The sequence below is a fragment of the Armigeres subalbatus genome, chromosome 1 (assembly GCF_024139115.2).
Source record: "Armigeres subalbatus isolate Guangzhou_Male chromosome 1, GZ_Asu_2, whole genome shotgun sequence".
Classification (NCBI taxonomy): domain Eukaryota; kingdom Metazoa; phylum Arthropoda; class Insecta; order Diptera; family Culicidae; genus Armigeres; species Armigeres subalbatus.
The window spans coordinates 242,414,598-242,439,577 of record NC_085139.1 but is presented as its reverse complement, the minus strand read 5'-3'; the positions used below and the strand labels follow the sequence as shown (position 1 = coordinate 242,439,577).

Here is a 24,980-nt window from a genome sequence, read left to right as displayed (position 1 = left end):
ATTAGAAGAGCATAACAGAAACTGAACACAATTTTAACATATTATGACATTTATAACTTATTTTGAAACAATTTTGTTCTTAGTAGCTATTGTCTTTCAAATGTTGTAACAGGATTTTATCATAATATGATCTGAAAAATGCTTAACACCGAATTGCCCAACAGTAGGTAATTAAATTAGATGTAGCAAAGTCTCCCAGCCATAGATATCACAATGCTGATATAATTTGAAAAGATTGCCTAATTTGTAATATTGTTAGTTTCATGTTCTTTAAAATGTTCTTGTTCAAACAAAACAAAAATTTCTGATTGTTGATCACAATATGGAGACTTGTCACGACCAGTAAAAATGTACAACTGCACAGTAACAATATATTTTTTAACTGATTCTGTTATAAATATTAATGATAAAATTGTAACAAAGTTTGATAGTTTTTTGTTTTTTGTGTAGTTTTTGATAGAAATTTAGATATTTTAACAACATCATGCACCATGTTTTTAACTTGTTATAAAAAATTAGTATAACATAATAACATATGTTGATATAATTTTGATATGACCTTCTAGTCGGGACTGATCGATAGTTTTTTAAAAATATGCATTTTTCAGGGTTGGCCAAATTAGGCACCAAGTGCACGTTAAGTGCATTTTTAAAATGTTCTATCGGGGGTCATTTTTCCATACATTTTTTGGGGGGTTGAATTGGCCATCATTTGCGATTTCTATGGAGTTTGCACTCAAAATAGTGAAAAAAATACCCACGATATGAAAGAGGAGATCATATACTTTCGCGTGGTGGGTGTTTCAAAGGTACTGATTTTTGAAAAATGAGATTTCCACATAGAGACACCGTGCCTTCATTCATTGCTTCAAATAAAAATCCAAAATAATTTACCGGATTACAAAACACTAGTGCAATGCAAATAAGTTAAATCCAGTAAATATTTCAAAGATAATTATTCTAACTGAATTCCGTCAAACAACATTCCGCGGAATGACCTTCGGTGAAAAAGTACATTCCGCGAAATGTCTTTCGGAGAATCCGCGGTATGTTTTTCGGCGGAATAGTATACGACCATTAAACCGAAGTTGTGATTACTTGTCGAAAACACTGAAACGTTCGTGCGACGTCGACCGGTGGTGGAATCATACGGAATCTCGAACTTTTTCTTTTTCAATGGCTCTACATTTCAACTGAAACTTGACCTTGCCCTTGACCTGCTTGTGACGCCTTAATAAGAAAATATAAGAAGTCAATGAGCCCATATGTCATTGCTACTTCCATCTATCTATGGAAATTTTCAATTATTCATTCATTGAAAAGTTCCAAATTTTCAATGGAAAATTTCATATTTCCATGGAACGTTTTAGCTTTCGCCATTTCAAAATATCATTTACATTTGTTCAGTTTAACAACAACAATTACCTTTGCAGTTATCGGCATCAATAATTACTTAGCAGAGGTATACTGAACTTTTTTTTTAAGCCATCTCTGCCATTTAAACTTGTTACAGACTCGTACGAATGAAAAGTTTATGATGGGAACGTGCTTCCCCTGAGCAACAAATGAAGTTGTGTCTCGAAGTGTAATGCGTGTTGTCAATTCTCTGTTTTACAGCGAATGCCAATGATGAATATATAAAAAAAATTAAAGCCGGTTTAGATCAAGTTATTTAAATGTCGTATGATGATTGTTCTCTTAATTGTAAATCCGCTTCAATAGACTTCGTGAATACTAAATAGTTCAAATTGTCTTTGTCTTTTATTTACAGATAACTTACTACTAAGATGCTAATAGATAAGCAAATTGTGTTTGCGGTGGTGACGCTATGCGCCGGAATCGCCTTCGCAATTCAAGTGCCCACATCCGATCAGATAAGCATTACGAGCAGTGATCGTGCGGATGGCCTGTCAAAATATGGCGGTCTGGGGGGCGATGAACCTCGGGCGTATCGTCCGGATACTTCCTCGCTGGATTTTGTCTACCACAATCATGATGATATGACGCGATATCTGAGGGCGACCACCGCGCGCTATCCCAACCTGACGGCACTGTATTCGATTGGGAAGTCGGTTCAGGGCCGCGAACTGTGGGTCATGGTGGTTTCCTCGTCCCCGTACGAGCACATGCTTGGCAAACCGGATGTGAAGTACATCGGTAACATCCACGGTAACGAAGCCGTCGGACGTGAACTGCTGCTTCACATGATCCAGTACCTGATCACCAGCTATACGTCTGATCCCTACATCAAGTGGCTATTGGACAACACCCGTATCCATATCCTGCCCTCGTTGAACCCGGATGGTTATGCTGCTTCCAAGGAAGGCACTTGTGATGGCGGACAGGGCCGATACAACTCGCGTGGTTTCGATCTGAACCGTAACTTCCCGGATTACTTCAAGCAGAACAATAAGCGATCGCAACCGGAGACAGAAGCCGTCAAAGAGTGGATCAACAAGATTCAGTTTGTACTGAGTGGATCCCTGCACGGGGGTGCTCTAGTGGCCAGTTACCCGTACGATAACACTCCCAACGCTAGTAAGTATTTATTTTAGGTGACATTTCCGTAATTTTTATTAACCTGTAAGATCACCCCAATGCTTTCGTGGAAACAGAGATATGTAGATCGTCATCTACCTGCGCCGGTGAGCTTGTCGTAGTTGAACACATAAGAATTCCTTTTATACTCAATAACCATATTCTCATACGTTTCTATTTCTGCTTCGTTTCTTCCAACATGACCCCTTTTGAGTTCAGTATTCAATAGCTACGTGTCGCAACCATCGTTGACACCGGACGACGATGTGTTCAAGCACCTCTCGCTAACCTACGCCAACAACCACGCTAAGATGTCTCAAAGAGTGGCCTGCAAGTCCGCTTCGCCATCGTTCGAGAACGGCATCACCAATGGTGCAGCTTGGTATCCACTGACTGGTGGAATGCAAGACTTCAACTACATCTGGCACGGTTGCATGGAAATCACTCTGGAAGTATCCTGCTGCAAGTTCCCGCCAGCATATGAACTGCGCAAGTACTGGGACGACAACCAGCTGTCGATGATCAAGTTCCTCGCCGAAGCGCACCGAGGTGTTCAAGGGTTCGTCATGGATCCCAACGGTGGTCCCATCGAGCGGGCTCAGCTAAAGATCAAGGGCAGAGATGTCGGCTTCAGTACCACCAAATACGGAGAGTTCTGGCGAATTCTTATGCCCGGTGTCTACAAGCTGGAGGTGTTCGCCGATGGATTCGTTCCAAGAGACGTCGACTTCATGGTCGTTGAGCAGCATCCCACGCTGCTGAATGTCACAATGCAGCCATCGAAGGTATGCCCGTAGATCATTGATTTTTTTCCACAAACTCCAGCACTGTACATACTAGATTAGACAAAATTCACAATATTTGAATGATCGCACTTGTTAACAAACCCCTGCAAAACAAATCTTCTCAATGGAATCTGGTCTACTAACAACTTTCTCCCATCAAAACGTTTTTGTTTTTCTCTCCCAACTCTCCAATCGGGTCCATCGCGGGCACAACACAGCCGTACTTATTTGTAAACCATTTAAAACCCTATAACCATCATTGACAGCCAACGCCGTCGCTGCCAGTGCCGACGAGTTCCTCCACAACGGACGACCGCACTGATGAACCCATTGAGCAACCTTCCTCCCAACAGGAACCGACGGTCTTCAACGGCCTGCAGGCCGAATCAACGACAACTGCCAAAACCGCTTCGATCACTGTTTCTTCGCCGTCATCCTTCAAATTTGCACCAACAGCAATTCCACAGCACAGCGACTCGGCAGGTGCACCAACGCTGTGGACTCCGCATGGACAGGCCGGGGACCACAATGATCGTTTGGTCTTTTCTAACTAAGCGCTTTCCAAATGGGGTTCGGAGTGCCATTGTAAATATCTCTTTTTAATTTCCTAACTAATACGTGCTTGCATTTATGTGTGATTTTTCGCTAATGTATTGGGGATCTTTTGTGCTTCGGTGGTATTGAATGGCTTCTGTGAGTTTTGTCAAGGTTTGTTACAAACATATATCAAACTATCATGCAAATATCCAATAGTTAGCTTTGCCCGTTTTACTATAAGAAGTGCCATCTGATGAATTGCAAATTTTATATCTAAGGGCTTCGGTCTTAACAGTAAGGTCTTTTTCAATTATATCGGAAAAATATTTACCAGTGAAGTGTGGAGTACCGATTTAACAATCGAGAAACTTTACTAAAATCGTTCTTCTCACGCAAAGGCAAAATCAATAATCCAATACACAAAACTTCAGTCGTTATTCAACGAAACTTTTAGTAGTCCCGAGATGTCTTTAAGCAATACATTCAATATGTACAGTATATCCCCGTTAATTAGACAATTCTGTGGCAGCCTGTTCTGCTTCCTTCGTCTTATCGTCAGTATACGCAGCGCAGTTAAAGTGGTTGATGTCCAGACGGTTTAAAACAGATACTTCTTTGCAATCTACTCGGTCTAATACCTGACGGCGGATCTAGCCTAGCCTAGCCCGACAATGAAGTTCCTCCCTTTGCAACTCGGATATAATACTTGTGGATACCCTGTTGACTGCATTCCACGTGCTTTCTTCTAGACACATTTTTTCTTTCACATTCTCCTGATTCAAAGATTCAAAGATCACATACGAAGATCACGTGAAGCAGCGTACGCAAACCGATGTAAATACTTCCTGAAGCAGCCGTGGCCCGACATAAACTGTGTCACGTGAAAGTTTTCTTCGCCATGCTTCCTGTTCATCCACGTTGGAATGAGTCGGTGGGTCAACATCCGTACTGTCTCATTCCTGCTGTCAACGGATTCTCACCATCTTTCTCACGTTTCTGATATTTTCCCATGGATATCACTCGATATCTTCCGCCAAAGTGATGCAGAAGCTCGTGCCGCTTCTTGGTCCGCCGACGTTTGACCTAATTCTTGACTTTTCGCAGGAGTAATCGACGTAGCTATTGAAATTTAATCGGTCGTCGATCATCACTCCCAGATGCCTCAGTGATCGCTTATGTGTAATCGCATGCCCACCAATGATGATCTACATCTGCTGGATCACTATGTTGACTAATAGAACCTCCGTTTTGTTGTGGCCATTCTGTACCTAAATGCCATTCATCCTGTTCTCGATCGTGGCCATCGCCTCCATCACAGATGTCTCCATTTCTTCGAGTGCCATTTGTTTTTCTTCCTAAGCAATGGAGGGGGAATCTACTCAACAGACATCCTGGGTTGTCCAGGAAGTGCGGGGTTAGGGGCCACCTCCAACAGCAAACGAGGGAGGCAGGACTGCATCCCCGACCCGCTAAACCGTTTCCATTGCCGCCAAGCCCATCGTCCCTTCGGTACAACCAGAAAGTAATGCTTCAAAGGGGGGCCAGTGCATAACGCACCTTCGAGGTTAGCTGCGTGTCCTTGCAGCATCGAACATCGTGACTCGCTTTTTTAGAAGAACACCATGGTATCGTGCCAGCGCATTGCCGGCTTTACAGGTGGCCTTACCACGCCCTATGTCCTCGGAAGGTGGGAAGGGTCGACTTCACGCCTGCTCCCCTCTGCACGACTGATATCAAGAATGATGATGCCGCGTGCACTCCAAATTGACCTCTCTGCGATAGGGCCTATTCGCCAGCTCACAGAGGGACTTGCCGACCTGGTGCCTACGCCTGCCCCACCCTTGACGAGGACCCCTTTCCGTCCTCGGGCTCGGAACCCGCCCTGTTGACCGACGCCTCGAAAGCGACGCTACCATAATGTTCTTCACGCGGCCACTTGTTCGATAAAAGGATCGAGTTCGACCACAGGGCACCGGTATGACCCATGAAGCCGACTCCGAACCCTTGGACCACCTCTTATTTGCGCCTGAACTAGCCATTCCTCGAGTCCACGCGCCACCTTCTGTGTAGCTTCGAGACGATTTGGGCGATAGCCGATAAAACGGCGTTCCAGCCAACTTCATCTTTACACATCCTCCGAACTAGGTTGTCCGGGGTAGTGTCCAGACCACATGTGGTCACGCATTGTGCGAAAACGCGGGCACACGAACAACTCGGGCGAGGCCGAGTGTCCGAACCGGTGTAGATACTGGCTTGTAAGGACCTGGGTCAGGTGAAAAGTGATTTTCCCATGGCGCCTCTTGACCCACGTACTTATCTCCGGTATCAACCTATGTGTCCATCTACCATTAGTGGAACTGTCCCACGCACGCTGCCATTTGACCATTGAGACCAATCTGACAGTCCTACGGATGCCTCTCGTGCCGCGCATTACGAAGTACTCTATGTCTTCACCTATAACGATGTCAATAGGCATCATACCGGTGATGATGCAAAGTGCATCGTGCGACACGGTACGGTACACGCTTGCAATTCTTAGGCACATGAGCCTATACGCACTTTCTAACTTCGTTCTGTAGCAGTTAATACGCAAGGCCGTGCCCCAAGCTGCCCCCCCATACCTCAGTATGGACAGAGCGACGCTAGCCAGAAGCTTGCGCTTGCTGGCATAAACCGCAGAGCTGTTGGACATCATCCGGGACAATGCCACTATAGCTGTGGAGGCACGCTTGTAGGCGTAATTGACGTGGCTACCAAAGGTGAGCTTATCGTCGATCATTACCCCCAAGAGCTTGATGGAGCGTTCAGAGGTGACCGCGCAGTTGCCGGCCCTTATCACCGCTTGTTGCTCCGACTTTCGGTTGTTAAAAACAACCACCTCAGTCTCCATCTCCATCCAGTTCTAACTTCCTGGAACTCATCCACTCCTCCACAATTGCGTCCATAACACCGGACCCAGTATGGAACCTTACGGAACCCCTGAGGTTATGTCAACGCACTTCCGACCCGTGTCGTATACCAGTACTCGATTCTGGAAGTAGCTTCCGAGAATCTTGTACAGGTACTCGGGAATTCCAAGACGCAGGAGCGCATCTGCAATAGCTGCCCAACTGGCACTATTGAAAGCATTCCTCACGTCGAGAGTCACTACTGCACAATAGCGAACTCCCCTCCTTTTACGCTGGATAGCTATCTCCGCGGATTTGGTAACCGACAAGATAGCGTCTACGGTCGACTTACCCTTTCGGAAGCCAAACTGGTTACTCGATAGACCATCCGCACCCTCCGTGCATATCAACAACCTGTTGAGGATGATCTTCTCGAGCACCTTCCCCGCCGTATCAAGCAGGCATATTGGTCTATATGCCGACGGATCCCCCGGTGGTTTTCCCGCCTTTGGCAATAGGACCAAGCTCTGCCTTTTCCATGCTTCAGGGAAGACTCCCTCGTCCAGGCATCTCTGCATGACAGATCTGAACATCTCGGGAGCCTCAGCAATGGCCGCTTTGATGGCCAGGTTCGGAATACCATCCGGTCCAGGCGCCTTCCCTACACTAAGAGACTGTGCAATCCCCGCAAGTTCCGCCACAGTTCCCTCGTCGGCCACCCTGGCCCCTGGCAGCTCCACAAAGGGAGGCCAGGGACTTGGGTCGTGTCGTGGGAAGAGCCCCGCGATGATCCTCTCCAGCATCTCTGGAGACCGCTCTGTAGGGGCCATCGCCCCACGTGTCTTGGCCATTACGACCCTATAGGCGTCACCCCATGGATTCGCGTTGGCACTTTGACAAGGGCCCTCGAAGCAGGCTTTTTTGCTTGATCTAATCTCAGTCTTCAGAGCGGCTCTAGCAGCCACGAACGCCACCCGTCGTTCAACACGCTCCTCTTCTGTGCGTGCTCGCTGCATCCGCCTCCTTGCCCGTAGGCAGGCGCGGCGCAGATTCGCAATTGCTTGAGTCCACCAGTAAGCCGGTGGCCTCCCATTCCTAGGGTGGAGTTTCCTAGGGATGGTGGCATCGCATGCACGCGAGAGTACTGTTACCAGCTGCTCGCCGCTCAGACCGAGAGTATTGTGCTCACGGCGGAGCGCTTCCTTAAACACCTCGTCATCGAAGTGTGTGTGTGTATGTGTGTGCACAAAAGCTAATGTCGTTTTCGGTTATTGCTGGGTCGAACCTAGTTCTGCCCCGGATCCGCTCTAACAGCTGTCAAAACGTTCGGTTCGTTCAGGTTGGATCGCGATCCGCACCAGATCCGACCCAAAACGAATGAGGTTCGCTCTGCCGATCTATCCAGATCGAACCTAGGTTCACCGATACATTCGAACACAAACTGTCAAACAGGTGTTTATGTTTACGGAAAATGAAAACATGAAAGACACGGAAGGGTGCGGATGGGTATTTGACTTTTAATCGTTTTTGTTTCATTTGTTGAATTTATCAATTTTGTTGCTGTCTTGCACGTAAAAATGGATTATTTTAATTGTGTGTTGTCTTCAAGTTTCTCTGATGGTGAAATGGATTCAGATACCGACATATTTTTTTGCTGATTACTTCAGACGGTAGCTCCGTTATAAACAAAATGATGGTTAAAATTTTTGATGAAAATGTGATTGATAAATGCAGTGACGAGAAGGTAGCTGTAGCTGCTATTTATTCACTATTACGTTGTGTATTCGATTATATGCTTTAGGTATAATTGCTATCTCAATGGGAAAATAGCGTACCGGAGTATCGGATTATTATTTATACCAAAATGTTCATACCATTATTTTATTCGTTATTGCAGCTCCTTGAATAATTTGTTTAGGTTACGGATTTGAAGAATATAATGTATTAACCCTTTATAAGGCAGTGATAACTATATTGCCATCAACAAATGATACGTTTTTCTGATTATTCACAATAGTTTTATTAATTATTCACCTTGCAGAGGGTATATTTGCTACCTAGTAACACTCCAGATGATGATGATATGGAAATGCTAATATCATCTTCCAAACTTAGACGCACATGTTCATGATAGAATTAGAGGCGAAAGTATAGAATTGATAGTTCCGTTTGGAGACAGCACTCGTCGATAGAAAATCCTTCCGCACACGATGGCATCGGCATATGAGCAAATCAAACCACCTTCCTTTTGCCAGTGGAGATATATCAGCTTCCACACTGATACTTCCCTTTCGCCTCTAATTCTATCATGAACATGTGCGTCTAAGTTTGGAAGATGATATTAGCATTTCCATATCATTGTAAATCGTTTAACTTCACGTAGAAGTAACACACACAAAATCATTAATTTAGACTCCAGATGATACTTGGCAAGAAAATAAATTCAAATGTAAATTTAGGAACAGTTTTATACGAATTGAGCATAATTTTAGAGTGGAAGAAGGATTTTTAGTTGTAATTCGTTAAAAAACCGACAAAGACATATTTTACCCCGTTGATATTTATTATGTTGAATCTTCTGTTATGTACTGGAAAATTTTGTAGGGACACGGCAGGTATTTTCGTCTGTTCGTCATAGTCTCGAAAACCAACAAAAGAGACGCTTTTTTGTAAAACTCATACGTACCAAGGGTCTGTCTCAATTGGATGATTAAACTCAAATTAAACTTAAAAGTGACAGTTCAATAATTATCGAATAACCCTGCTGGATAAGCAGGATTACTTTTGACAGATATCGAATCATTCTCGATCGATGTCTTATTGGAATTGCTGGGTAGCACGCAGCCATTCTTATGGCCGGGTGATTTTCAAATTTTCGAACTGTCAGTTTTAAGTAAAATTAAATTTGATTCGGGAAATGAGACAGAGCTCAAATCGTAAGCTCAGGAGAAACGTTCTGCTATATTGGAGTTCTAGCAAATGTACGTTGCTTTCATTGGTTTTAGCCCCTATGACGATGGACGGAAATACCTGCCGTATCTCTAGAGAAAAATTATTTGCCTTTCTTGTATATTTGGTTTTTGCAGTTTTGGCAAAATCGCGGTTTATCCCAAAGAATTCCCTCTTGGGAGGAAAAATACAAAATGCTAGTCAACTCTTGTGCGATTTGATTCTTTGTTTTGAAATAAAAGGCCCCAAATCTCAATAAATTTTCTATTGGATTTTTTACAAGGTGTTTCCATATTTTCTTGTTCTATTACATTTGAATGGCATAATTGATAATTCAAATGTAACACAATCACTGTTATCCAGAACGCCACTTAGAACCAGTATAAAGGTTTATCGGCAGGGTGTCGACTACCTGGAAAAACCTGGAAAGTCAGGGAAAGTCAGGGAATTTCATTTTGGACCTGGAAAGTCAGGGAAAGTCAGGGAATTTTGATTAAGGTCAGGGAAAAAATCATAAATCCAAAAATTGAAAATTTATAGTGATTTTTTTTTTAATTCGAGCAATATACTAATCCAAGGACACACACCATTTATAACGATTAATAAAGGTACTGAAACGTTGGATCAGAATTAATTTTGCGTTTTATCTGGTCATCAGACTGCATAGCCGATAAGCAATACTCAGAGCAGCTACAGTCGACAACCACCTCCACTATCAAGCTATAAAGCTTATTTTTTGTGTGGCCGTTGGCAGTATTTAGACTAAAAGTCTACTCCGGGCCCTTTTAATGTTCCCCATGGTAATCGAGTTTGTTTCTATTAATCTTGAAGAAATAACAGAGGTTCCAAAGTCGTGTTACTCAAATGGTCACTGTTGAGACCTGATCCAAATAGTCTTTTTAAGTCCCCCTTCATATTTTAGATTATTTAGTTTGAGTGGTTTTGTGCCGGAGTCGTTTTGATTTTTTTTTGCAGTTTCCTTATTAGTAGAGTTTGAGTTATGGCCCAAAGTTCAGAACTGTTCAACAATCAATCATCAAACATGTTTAACCTACAACCAATAACTGGATATTTGCAAGTTTGTTGAAAGAAAACGCCGAATAGTAACTTTGTGGACCTGTGTCGGCCCTCCACTGCATCAGCATCATCTCCAAACAAAATTATGTAGGTAATGTTTTAACCCTATTTCCGCCCACGACATTTTTTGAAGATTTCATTAGGAAGGAATCATCTTTGAAAAAAATGCTAGAACAAAAGTTATTCGGCATAGATAAAATTGGTGGAAAACAAAAAAAAAGATTGTAAATCAATATTCAACCGATTGTTTTCAATAGTTCAACTATTTGTACTCAAAATTGATTATATTTGCAGTCTAATGAAACCATAAAGATGTGCCTAATATTACTTTTTGTTGTTGAAACAATACGATGAAGGTTAGAAGGTGCAAAGTTTGATAATGATTCACAGACACCATGGGCGGAGATAGGTTTAAAAACATTCATGAACTTCCATTTGGTGATGGGCTTCTAAAATCGATTCTCACATCCTTAGGTGGTCATGTAGAGAGAATGCTAGTGGATAAACGCATCATATGGTCTAACTCGTGTACGTAGGTGGCGATGGTCTCAATTAAACGTTACTCGATACTGCATAATCATGCTCGGATGCAAGAGGAGGATAATGTTGTTGTCAATGGTAATGTTTCAATATTACATTCGCTGCTTTAGATGATTATAAAATAATTTCATCAGGAAATATTCAGGTTGATCTTCGAGAATTTTGTCCAGAAATTACTTCAGAATTCTCACTGAAACATAAAAAAATCCCATGGGATTTAAAAAAGCTGTCTCGATAGGTTTTATCCTGGAGCTCCTCGATGGATGTTCAGTTGATTTTTTTTTTCAAAAGCTCCGCTCCAAAAACTTTGTATATTGTATGGTATTTACTCAAATTTTAACTAAATGTCTTCGTGAAGGGATTCATATAAAAAATATATAAAGGAATCTTCAAACATATTTCCACGAGTTCTTCAAAAAACTATTAGATGTTCCTTATTAAGTTTCATTGCTTGTTGCAGTTGTCTCACATCTAGATGATAGTAGTTAAACTTTCTATAAATAAAACAATGCTGGAACTCCAAGACCATTTTTGAAAAAAAAAAAACAAACTGAAAATCGATCAAAATACTGGAGTAGGTGAAGCTCCCCTCAGCATTTGAGACTAGTTATGGCACTTCTTCACAAACATTCCCTATTTTTGATATTTTTCCATGGGACCATTGATTTATTTAAACAGAAATTAAACGACCTGAGTGTATTCAGACCAAATTATTAAAATTATTGCAGTGGTTAAAATGTTTTGCTGGGCTTAATGTAAGTGCTGCATATAGATTTATTCGAGCTTGTAGGGATTGCATTCTTGATTATCTGGATGATACCAAGCAACCCGTAACTATTTTTAGAAGTCCATAAACTCTACAGAATAAGAATTCTTACTCCGTAAGTATACTTGAGAGCCATTAAGGTTTCTCGATGTTCACGAAAATAACTTATCCGGAAGATTTTTTAACGGCATTAGAACGATCGCTAGAAGCTTTCACCGATGTGAATTTTGAAAATCTTTCAGGAGTTCTGCGCATTTACTTAGATCTTTGCGAACGACTTGAATTACCTATCGATATTCTACGAATCCTTAATGTTCTATTTCTAGAAGTGATTAGACTTCCAATAGCTCAGGAATTCATATGGACTTCAAGGATTCACACATGCAGAGATTTTCATACGCTTTAAAAAAAAACATTTTTCATACCTGGAATTTTTCGAGGAATGGTCTGGAAAGTCAGGGAAAGTCAGGGAATTTTATTCTCAAATTTGAGTCGACACCCTGATCGGGAAACACGGATTGGCATAATTACCGGAAATGTTTCAGAGCGCCAAAATTCCTTCACGGCAATCCACATTGCCGTCGCCATTCATCACAAGCTTCTAATCACATAAATTTATTGATGGATTAACTGTCATTTTTGAAATAAACAATTAGCAGAAAAAAATCTGACATCCCCATTCAATTTATAAGAAACAAAATAACACTAATAACAAAATTCAAAAGATAAAATCTGATAAAATATTTATATTTCTGCCTATCAGCTGGCAGTGCGAACTGAAAACAAAACAGATGATAGGGCTTGAGATCTCACTAACACCATCATACTGACTCGATCCCGATTCGTTTTTCGTTCGGTTATTCAGAGTCGGGGTCGGACCTGACCCAGGTCTAAAACCGAAAACGACATAAGTAAAACATTAGACAACTTTTAACAACAACAACAACGATTTTATCGCAACAAGTTGCATTCGAAAGGTGGTAAGCCCTTGTAGATCATTATTGAATTTTGTGTCGATCGGTTGTTGCGTTCAAAAGTTATTAAGAAAATGGTTCATTGAACCCTCGATTGAACCATATGAGGTTGGTGTCTTGGCTAAATGCGAGAAAGGCAGTATCACTTTTCGGTGAATTAAGTTGGGTTTTTTATATTTTAAGTTATGGTAATTTTGTTCTAAACCAGTGACATAAGTACTCGAATGAATTATCTTAAAATATGACTACATTCCTCAATGCACCAAACTGTTTTACGTAGTTTACGTTGGGCGGTCGTGTCTTGTACATAACCCTTCAGATTGTTTACGTTTGTATATTTAGCAATTATCCCCGTAAAATATCAAATCACCGTTGACCCTCAAATGTGTTATTGTTGCGTAGCGTCCCAAGATGTACCACATCCCAATCCTTCTCTAATCTACCTCCAATTCTCCCTCCAGCGCAATGATGGCCCCTTCTATCGGCCAGTCCAGCAATCGGCCCAATCGCAGTATCGTCCGCAGATAGCAGCCCCTGGCCTCCCTGGGAGCAGTATCAACGGTGGCTCCCCGGCAGACGAAGGCATCCTCTCGACGCTGAGCAACGGCTTCAACAGTTTGGTGAACAACATCTTCGGGTAGAGGTTGCACACGGTGGGCAACCGCCAGCCACCGAACGGCGTGAGTTCGCCGCTACAGTATTACAGTGGAAGGATGTGCTTTTTGAGCTTTGCAGTTGTCTGCATTCAACGCATTACGACAATTTGACGCGACCCGCTTCGATGCTAGGACGCGCGTTATTTCATTGCATTCGAACCCATTATCCATTTGAAATCAGAACATTTGACCAACAGGACGGTACGAAGAGCAGGTAGAATGTGTGTCTCCAGTGATATGACGATAATAATATAAAAAAACAGAAAAAAATCTCGAATTAGTCGAATATTTACGTAGTAAGCTTCAATCAGATACAAATCGAGAATCTATTTTAATACATTTGAAGATGTTTGCAATACTTATCCGCGTTAAATGCTTATAGAAGTACACAGAAATAAATCACGTTAGGTGATCAATTACACGAATGATATTCAGCGGCTGCAACACTTACGGTGTGTTTAAGCATTAGTAACACGTTCAAAAACTATATCTTCTACCAAGATTTGGTAAACAGAAGCAAAACAAAATACTGTTAGAGGAATATTTTAAATTAATCAAGATAATAAAGACTTAGTATTTATACAAAACGGTTCGATATCGTTAAATAAATAAGGTAGTACAAAGGACTTTATGTTTGGATCAAGTTTAGTTTAATATCACATCAAAGTGTCTATGGTGTCTTTCTCTAATTTCGCCTAACTACGCTACCTGGCTGTGGTTCGAAGATCTGGGGGGTCGTTTAGTGATGCCCTTGTCACACGGGCCGACAAGACAGGAGGTTTGCGCAGGCCCAATAAGCCGCCTAGAAAACCAATCATTACGAACAATATAAGAGATAATGCGACTCGATATAATCGGCAAAGACCTAGGCGACAAATACAGGATCACGATTGGAAGCTTGGAACGTGGAATTGCAAGTCGCTAGGTTTCTCAGGTTGCAACGGGATGATCTACGATGATTTACATCCCCGCAACTTCGACGTCGTAGCGCTGCAAGAAATTTGTTGCACAGGACAGAAAGTGTGGAAAAGCGGGCATCGAGCGGCTACCTTTTACCAGAACTGTGGCACCACCAACGAGCTGGGAACCAGCTCCATAGTGTTGGGCAAGATGCGCCAACGCGTGATTGGCTGGCAGCCAATCAACGCAAGGATGTGCAAGCTGAGGATTAAAGGCCGTTTCTTCAACTATAGCATCATCAACGTGCACTGCCCACACGAAGGGAGACCCGACGACGAGAAAGAAGCGTTCTACGCACAGCTGGAGCAGACATACGATGGATGCCCACTGCGGGACGTTAAAATCGTCATCGGTGACATGAACGCACAGGTAGAAAGGGAGGAAATGTATAGACCGGTCATCGGACCGGATAATCTGCACACCATATCGAATGACAACGGCCAACGATGCATAAACTTCGCAGCCTCCCGCGGAATGGTAGTCCGAAGCACCTTCTTTCCCCGCAAAAATATCCACAAGGCCACATGGGGATCACCCAACCAAGAAACGGAAAACCAAATCGACCACGTTCTAATCGACGGTAAATTCTTCTCCGACATCACGAACGTCCGCACTTACCGCAGTGCGAATATTGAATCCGACCACTACCTCGTTGCAGTATGCCTGCGCTCAAAACTCTCGACGGTGTACAACACGCGTCGAAGTCGGACGCCGCGGCTTAACATTGGGCGGCTACAAGACGGTAGACTAGCCCAAGAATACGCGCAGCAGCTGGAAGTGGCACTTCCAACGGAAGAGCAGCTAGGCGCAGCGTCTCTTGAAGATGGCTGGAGAGATATTCGATCCGCCATTGGTAGCACCGCAACCGCTGCACTTGGCACGGTGCCCCCGGATCAGAGAAACGACTGGTATGACGGCGAAGCAGAGCAGTTAGTGGAAGAGAAGAATGCAGCATGGGCGAGATTGCTGCAACACCGCACGAGGGCGAACGAGGCACGATATAAACAGGCGCGGAACAGACAAAACTCGATTTTCCGGAGGAAAAAGCGCCAGCAGGAAGATCGAGACCGTGAAGAAACGGAGCAACTGTACCGCGCTAATAACACACGAAAGTTCTATGAGAAGTTGAACCGTTCACGTAAGGGCCACGTGCCACAGCCTGATATGTGTAAGGACATAAACGGGAACCTTCTTACGAACGAGCGTGAGGTGATCCAAAGGTGGCGGCAGCACTACGAAGAACACCTGAATGGCGATGTGGCAGACGAAGATGGCGGTATGGTGATGGACCTGGGAGAACGCGCGCAGGACATAATTCTACCGGCTCCGGATCTCCAGGAAATCCATGAGGAGATTGGCCGGCTGAAGAACAACAAAGCCCCTGGGGTTGACCAACTACCAGGAGAGCTATTTAAACACGGTGGTGAGGCAATGGCTAGAGCGCTGCACTGGGTCATTACCAAGATTTTGGATGAGGAAGTTTTGCTGCAGGAGTGGATGGGATGGAATGTGTCGTGTGTCCCATCTACAAAAAGGGCGGAAAGCTGGATTATAGTAACTACCACGCAATCACATTGCTGAACGCCGCCTACAAGGTACTCTCCCAAATTGTATGCCGTCGACTAGCACCAATTGCAAGGGACTTCGTGAGGAAGCACCAGGCGGGTTTTATGGGCGAACGCTCCACCACGGACCAGGTGTTCGCCATTCGCCAAGTCCTGCAGAAATGCCGCGAATACAACGTGCCCACATGTAACGATCAATGTTGTATTTTATTTCGGGTTTCCACCTTTGAAATTATTATCAATAAATATTCCTACATAGAATTATTTTAGCGTGCAAAAAGAAACATTACGGCTTTAAAGTTTATAAAAGCTTATGCTTCAATACGCCACCTACATATGGAAACCGTAAACTGTGATTCAAATTTGCATGAGAAACTTTCGAACTTGTATATACGGCAGGCATATATTTAGGCGACGTTTCACCTGCTAGAAAAATGATGTAATGGAAAATTCCACAAAGAAAATGCGTAGTAAAGGAAATTTGAAATGATCAAATAGCCCATTTCTCTATAATTAAATCACCAATAAAAATATACTTCTACGCTCTCAGTACACTTTCGATTGGAAATTGCGTCGTAATTTGAAATATAATACCAATTCAGACGCGGTCGACCATTATTCTGGTGGAGTTTTGAAATAGTGAAGTTCGAAAATCAAAGTGGTGAATTTTTAAAAAAGCTTATATCGTTAGATTTTGCTATAAAGTAAAGCTTAAATAACTAAATTCGAAGTAAAGTCGCGATTTGAATTTAATTAATTTAAATAGTTCTAATTGTGAATTGAATTTCAGATCATTCTTTTGTTGTTGAGTTCGGTTAGTTCTTTCTATAGTTGAAAACTATCACTCGTCCACACGTGCTTAAGTGTGTGACTTGAACCAGGTAAGCACTAAATTATGACCTGTAATGAAGACCCAATTAGTGACCAAGATCGTTGTTTAGGCCAAGCCCAAGCAACGAGGGCAGTCGGTCTGGGCTAGACCAAATCCAAAGGATAGACCACGTCGCCAAGGCTTATCTCGAGCTACTGAAACTAGTGCTTCTCCGTTAATCAACCGGAATCGGGTGCCGAGCTACAGTTTCGTCTTCGTCCGACCACGTGGACGCCATTGAACCTATTAGCAAGGCTGCGGTATTCCCGTGACCGTGAGACCTAGTCAACGGTTGGTACACTGGTCAACGGTTGAAAGCGACATCGTGGGCAATCGTGTTTCGTTGGTGTGCATTTTCACGAATTGGTACTCCGTCAGATAGAGCAGTGCGATCCGAGTCACGTCAATTGGCTCGAACTCCACCTATTCCGGGGACGTTTTTACCCCGACGGCATTCGCACATACGGGACCGATTCGTTGCCTCCAGAAGCCCAAAGGTATTCCGACGTGGGAGTGGTCGTAAGTACGGAGCATGCTAGCCATCGTCAACGAAAGACTGCGTGGGAACCAAGTTTGGTGAAACAGGTCAGATAGATAGTGGATAATAGTGTTCTCTAGGGAGAGCTTACCTAAAATTAGAATAATAAATTAGTTTCATTTCCGTGACGTCACAAGAATGCAGTCAAGCGCAAATTTCAATAAATTTTTTAACTGCATTTGCTTTTCGCTGTAGTCTAAACTCATGTGAGGCTCAAAAAAAAAGGTTTACTTCATTAATTAAAAATCGAAATAAAATGGAATGAGTTGAATTACTTCTAATTTAGTTGAATTCCACCGTTTTTTCGTGCGTTTAAGCTTGTGACGATAATTGAATTGGTTGTATTTTAGCCAAGACACAATTCGTGATCGATTGAGTCTGAGGTGCATTAGTTAATGAGTTGAAACGTAACTGATTGGGCTTTTCTTGGTCTGTTCAAATTTGAAACATAGATTTCTGCAAACACTATAACCTGCCCTAGGGAAAGAAGTCTCATGCCGGGATTTGAATTCAATTTACGGTCCTTCGATTGACGGAGGTGGCGCTTAAGCCGTAGATTGTCGAAACAGAAAGAAACGTTTCATTTGGCGCCCAACGTGGGGCCACGTCAATAGTGTTTCAATTTAGTTGGTATTGTATTAAAATTTAGTATTAGATTGCCTATTCTGAACTCAATTAGATTTACATCCGTATTTTACATAAAATTCTGTCAATTCAATATAAATATAGTTGGACGCGATTAGTAGAATAAAGAAGATTTCGTGAGTTCGTTTAAACTCCATTTAAAATCGGTTTGTTAGTTTATATTGGTAATAACTATTCGGTTCGGTTAAGTGATAGTGCATAAGTGAATTGGAATTTTTCAACTACAAAAAAGTAAAATAAAAATAGTTTTAGTGCATATTATTTAAAGATTTAATTAAAATTATTTGGTTTGTCTGACATGGAGCCCTTTAAAGTAAATTGTAATCATTTAGATGAGAGTGAAGTGAATTATGAGCTGATCATACGAAATTATCCGATCGAAGGATCGATCGAGAACCGTAGAAGAGACCTCAGAAATGTTTTCCGTGATCCTGAAGCGGAGAAGTACGTGCGGGTGACCGATGAGATGATGACTAATGATATTCGGGTCGTACCAAGGAAGTTAAAAGAGATCGCAGATCGCTTGAACCAGGGATCGGACCCAACCGGTTTATCTCGACTGGTGCATTACTATCATCGTGTTCGTCGGTATAGTCCACGTTCCGTACGTCAACAGGAAGAGCTTCGGTTTCTGTTAGAAATGATCTCCAAGATTTCGGCGAAATACTATGTGATCAGGATGGATGGAATAGAAGGCTACATACCGGTAGCCGAATCGACGACCCGTGAGGACCCCTCGGGAGGGTCGACATCGATACCTAAAATTACACTATCAGAATCAGCGAATCAAAATGGGACAGGAACAAGATTATCTGAGTTGAATGTACCACGCAATCCGGCGTCACCGTGGCTGGTGGATTGGGGAGAGCCCGAAGGAGCCGTTGGTGGGAATGTGGAAGCCGCTAAGGATGGATTAAGAAATGTCATACCGGAACTGGTGGAAGATCTGCTGAACTTTCGCCATGCACAACCGATCACCGGAGCCGAGGTAGATCCGAATAACTGCTCCTCCATCTTATCGCCTAATCCGTGGATTGTTACTACACCGTCACTTCCACAGGAGGAAAATCAACCGATTGCTTCGGTAGGAAATACAATCTTGTCATCGGAAACCCGGAGGCAGAACATTTCGCGTCGGACTGCTACGCAACCGACCTACGTTCTGAATCAAACAACCGTGGATCCTGCTCCCATTATACCTCCGATTGTTGAGCCGGATGTTAATCCTGTAGTCGGTCGTAATGACTCTCAAATGCATAGAAATCAGTACATCCATGTGACTGAAATAGAATCCTACGTTGCAAGGTACGTCAATCAGCTGATTCGCCAAGGATTACTTTGCCCGCCGGTTCCGTATCCGGCTGAGAATCATCTTTCGGACCAAATGGCCAGGGTCAGCATCCATCCGGAAGTCGAATTGAATCGCAGATCTCAATCCCACACCGAAGCGAATTTGCGTAATATGTCCTCGTATGGAGCCACGATGCCTGATCCATCTCCACCGCTTCAGTTGTCTGGTAACCGATCCGCTGACCGAAATCTCTCGTTCGTTGAACCCGCTCCAGGGATTTACCGAAACTCTGTGTTTGGTGAGCCCCCGACGAATCAGACAAATCAGCAGACCACTCGGAATGGTCCAAGTGGTGATTTCCGGTATTCCCCTGGTGTTCAGCGAGCCCCTTCCCAGTCACCGATGATGGGCTACTCCAGGCGACTGCCGCATCAACAATGCAGCATCATCGAAAAATGGCCCAAGTTTACCGGAGATTCCAACGTTGTTCCCGTCACTGATTTCCTGCGACAAATAAACATACTTTGTAGATCGTATGACATAACGAAGAATGAACTGCGAATGCACGCTCATCTACTCTTCAAAGACAGTGCATACGCATGGTTCACGACATATGAGGAAAAGTTTTCATCTTGGGAAATTTTGGAGGCGTACTTGAAGATGAGATACGACAACCCGAATCGGGATCGTATTATCCGAGAGGAAATGCGAGCTCGGAAACAGCGTCCTACGGAGTTGTTTAGTGCATATCTTACGGATATGGAAATGCTTGCACAGCGAATGATCAAGAAGATGACCGAAGGTGAGAAATTTGAAATTATCGTCGAAAACATGAAGCTATCTTACAAGCGTAGACTGGCTCTGGAACCAATTCACTCGATTGAGCATCTGGCTCAGCTTTGTTTCAAGTTTGATGCTCTCGAGTCCAATTTGAATTTTTGTACAGCACCAACTCGCCCGAGTGTTTTTCAAGCGGACTGTGAAGTTGGCGACGGTTTTGAAGAAGAACAGTTTACGGATAAAAGCGTGGAGGAAATTTTTGCAATGAAGGCAAACAATTTCACGCGAGCTAAGCCTCACTCTGGTAACTCATTGGAAAAGAATAGACAACTACTTTGCTGGAATTGTCAAAGAGTGGGCCACATGTGGAAGGATTGTGACCAGAGGAAAACCATCTTCTGCCACATTTGCGGTTTGACGGACACGACCGCATATCGATGTCCGAACAAGCATAACCTAGGCCCGAAAGAAGAATTATCAAAAAACGAATAGACGAGGATAGCTCTGGGAATCCTTGTCCTCGTAGTATTTCAGAGATTCCCTTAACAAACTACAGTAAATTCCATGGCATTCATCAAATCAATACCAAGTTCTACCGCTGTCCTCATGTGAAGGTGAGAATTTTATCAGAAGAGGTCGAAGGACTGGCTGATACTGGAGCCAGTTTATCCATCATTAGCTCGTTGGAGTTAATCCATAAACTTGGTTTGAAAGTTCATCCCGTAGCAATAAAAATTTCAACCGCCGATGGGACTTTGTATCAGTGCCTAGGTTACGTCAACGTTCCCTTCTCCTACCAAAAAAGAACGCACGTTATTCCCACGATTATTGTACCGGAAATCACGAAACCACTTATTCTAGGAGTGGATTTTTTGAATAAGTTTGGGTTTCAATTGATTCCCCCCATTGGAGACAAGTCCGAAGAATACCCCGAGCATAGAAATCAAGCGGATCTCTCGTACGTCGAAGACTACTTCGGGGATCGACTACCTCAAATTTGCTTTCAAATCGCCTGTAGCGAAGAAATAAGTATACCGAATGAAATTCAAGATATAGCTGATGATAGCTTGGAGATGCCGACTGTAGAACTCCCGAGAAAAACCTTTGAGACATCAAAAGACTTGAATACGGAACACTCTCTTACCGAAACAGAGAGGGAAGCACTTTTCCAAGCCATTGAACAACTGCCAGAGACAAGAGAAGGTCAGTTAGGTCGCACGGCGTTGATTGAACACAGGATTGATCTTCTTCCGGACTCTAAGCCTAAAAAGATCTCCTACTATCGCTGGTCTCCAAGTGTCGAAAGGGTGATCGACGCAGAAGTTCAACGAATGAAAGACCTTGGGGTCGTAGAAGAGTGTCGAGGCCCAGTTGACTTCTTAAACCCCCTCCTTCCAATCAAAAAACCAAATGGAAAGTGGAGGATCTGCCTTGACTCAAGAAGACTTAACCAATGCACCAAGAAGGATGACTTCCCTTTCCCTAACATGATGGGAATCATCCAGCGCCTACCCAAAGCAAAATATTTCTCAGTGATAGATTTATCGGAGTCCTATTACCAGGTACCCCTGGAGTTAACAGCACGAGACAAAACCGCATTCCGGACTAACAAAGGCTTGTTCCGTTTTGTAGTCATGCCTTTTGGGTTGACCAATGCGCCCGCGACAATGGCCCGATTGATGTCTCGAGTCCTTGGACATGACCTCGAGCCGTATGTATATGTGTATCTTGACGATATAATCATCGTCTCAAACAGTCTCGAGGAACACATACGTCTGATCCAAATCGTTGCAGAACGACTTCGAAGTGCCGGACTGACAATAAATCTGCAAAAGAGCAAGTTTTGCCAGAAAACAATTAAATATTTGGGATACGTCTTGTCTGAAGAAGGCTTGTCGATGGACGTAACTAAAATCCAACCTGTGCTCGACTATCCGGTACCGAAGACTGTCAAAGATGTACGTCGTCTTCTTGGACTTGCAGGATTTTATCAGAAATTCTTGCCAAATTATTCAGAAATTACAACACCTATCACCAACTTACTCAAAAAAGGAAAAAAAACTTTCGTATGGACCAAAGATGCCGATGGCGCCTTAGAGAAGTTAAAAACCGCTCTCGTTTCAGCCCCGATCTTGGCAAACGCCGACTTTAATTTGCCATTTATCATCGAGACCGACAGTTCTGACCTAGCGGTGGGGGCAGTACTGGTACAAGTGCAAAGCGGTGATCGAAAACCCATCGCTTATTACTCCAAAAAGTTGTCGAGCACGCAAAAACGGTACAGCGCTACCGAGCGTGAGTGTCTCGCGGTTCTATTAAGTATTGAGAATTTTAAACATTTTATCGAGGGTTCTCAGTTCATCATACAAACGGATGCTATGAGCTTAACTTTCTTACAGACCATGTCGATTGAAAGTAAGTCCGCCAGAATCGCAAGATGGGCACTAAAACTTTCTAAATACGACATGGTCCTACAGTACAAGAAAGGATCCGAAAACATCCCGGCGGACGCTCTATCGCGCGCAGTAAACCAAATTAACACCGTTGTATTGGATCCGTACATCACGCAACTGAAGAAGGCGGTAGAAAGTCATCCAGAAAAGTATCCAGATTTTCAGATATGTGATGGAATGATCTTCAAGCATATCCGCAGCACAACGGATGAGGAAGATTCTACCTTCCGCTGGAAATATGTAGTTCCTGTCATCGAGAGACGTAGCATCATTCAAAAGGTTCATGAAGAGGCACACCTTGGCTTTGTCAAAACCTTGGCGAAGGTTCGCGAGCGGAATTACTGGCCGAAATTGGCAGCTGATGTTAAACGGTATTGCAGTCAATGTGAAATATGCCGCGAGTCGAAAATACCCAACCTAAACGTCCAGCCAATTTGTGGAAAACCTAAAATTTGCTCTCGACCGTGGGAGCTAATTTCTATGGATTTCTTAGGCCCATATCCCAGGTCTAAAAGTGGCTATGTGTGGTTATTGGTAGTGAGCGATTTCTTTTCGAAATTTGTTCTCATACAGTGTATGAGAACGGCAACCGCGCCAGCGACGTGTTCGTTCGTAGAGAACACCATATTCAATGTGTTTGGTGCACCTAGAATTTGTATCACGGATAATGCAACTGTGTTTAAGTCTGAACTGTTCCAGAAGTTGCTTAAAAACTACTTCGTAACCCATTGGCCATTATCGGTATACCACCCTAGCCCAAACCCGGCTGAACGCGTGAATAGGGTGATTGTGACAGCCATTCGTTGTTCCCTCAACCAGGAGAAAGATCACCGAAATTGGGATAAAAATGTTCATGTCATTGCTAGGGCAATTAGGACTAGCGTTCATGATAGTACAGGATATACTCCGTATTTCCTAAACTTCGGTCGAAATATGATCAGCAATGGAAACGAATATGACAGGCTGCAAGAGAGTGAACCCCTTAAGACTCCTCTCCAAACTGCTGATGAACTTAAGCAGTTGTACCTTAAGGTACAGCAGAATTTACTGAGCGCTTACCAAAAGTACTCTCATCCCTACAATCTGCGGGCTAATCATCGACACCAGTTTGCAAAAGGAGACGTAGTGTATAAAAAGATGATACACTTGTCGGATAAGTCGCGAAACTTTGTTGGGAAGTTCGCCAACAAGTATGAAAAAGTTCGTATCGTTGAGGTCCTTGGTACCAACACCTATGCCCTCGAGCGAATGGATGGGAAAAGGATAGCGGGAAGCTACCATGGCTCGTTCCTTAAGAGAGCATAAAACAATCAGCTATGACGGCCATCGCGTAGATGTGCATAAACCAGGAAAAATCACATAAAATACTCTCAGAGGTCATTATCGTCCAATGTTCGAGATGTCAGCTAGTCTGTTTCCTCACATTGTTGACTGTATCCGTAAACATTGCTTTGGTACAAGCTCACAGCTATGTCGGTGTATTATAGCACATAAACCAGAAATAACAGTCCAAAACACTCAAAGAGGTAAACATTTGCTTCATCCTGAGTTCAAAAGGTTCAGGAACCCCCCGTCTGAGGCAATAGTCAAACAAACCTAAAAATAACTTCGAAAAATAATTTAAAATTTCAATCAATATAGTTCATTTGTGTTGGTGCGTGGCTAATTAGACGATGATCGTTCGATGGTCGCGCCGAGTTAACCATATTAAAATAGTTTGCTTCAATTTGTAATAGCCCGGTTTGCCAGTTTAAATTCTGATTTTTCACTTTCACCATTAATTCGCTTTTATCCCAAATTGCAGTTCTTACCTATTACCTTCACTCAATTAAATTTTTATCCTAGTTGAGCAGTTAAATAAAACATGTTTCGGAGAAATTCCATACCACATGCCTGCACCACACGATTCGTTGCGTCGTTGTTTATTCTGTTGATTCCTATGGGTGACGTTTCGATTTGACGTTGTCAGAATCGAAGCGTTTGCGTATACCTACCCGGTACTGAAAAAAAGAGGTATTCAATCGTCGGATCAACAGCTTAGTTTTGCGTGTGTATATTTTTGACTATGTCATACTGAATCGGTATAAATGAGTAGAAGTGAGGATTTCATGATAGAATAAGCTTGAGAATAAGGTTTAGGTTGAAATTTATTTAGATCACCGATCTG

The 24,980-nt window shown here is 43.0% G+C and overlaps 1 protein-coding gene across 5 annotated transcripts in view; it reads left to right on the top strand.

The window, feature by feature from the left end:
- Window positions 1-14,336, top strand: part of LOC134206149 (carboxypeptidase D-like) — a 35,805-nt gene extending 21,469 nt beyond the window's left edge. Inside the window, exons 2-6 of one of the 5 annotated variants that reach the window (XM_062681840.1) lie at window positions 1,772-2,538; window positions 2,616-2,645; window positions 2,758-3,323; window positions 3,590-3,908; window positions 13,516-13,656. In XM_062681840.1, the coding sequence (XP_062537824.1) occupies window positions 1,788-2,538; window positions 2,616-2,645; window positions 2,758-3,323; window positions 3,590-3,877 (1,635 nt within the window). In that variant the 5' untranslated portion in view covers window positions 1,772-1,787 and the 3' untranslated portion in view covers window positions 3,878-3,908; window positions 13,516-13,656. Of the gene's footprint in view, window positions 1-1,771; window positions 2,539-2,615; window positions 2,646-2,757; window positions 3,324-3,541; window positions 3,909-13,515 lie in introns of those variants that run through there. The other 4 variants (XM_062681844.1, XM_062681842.1, XM_062681841.1 and 1 more) reach the window with 4 other exon arrangements.
- The last annotated feature ends 10,644 nt before the right edge of the window (window positions 14,337-24,980 follow it).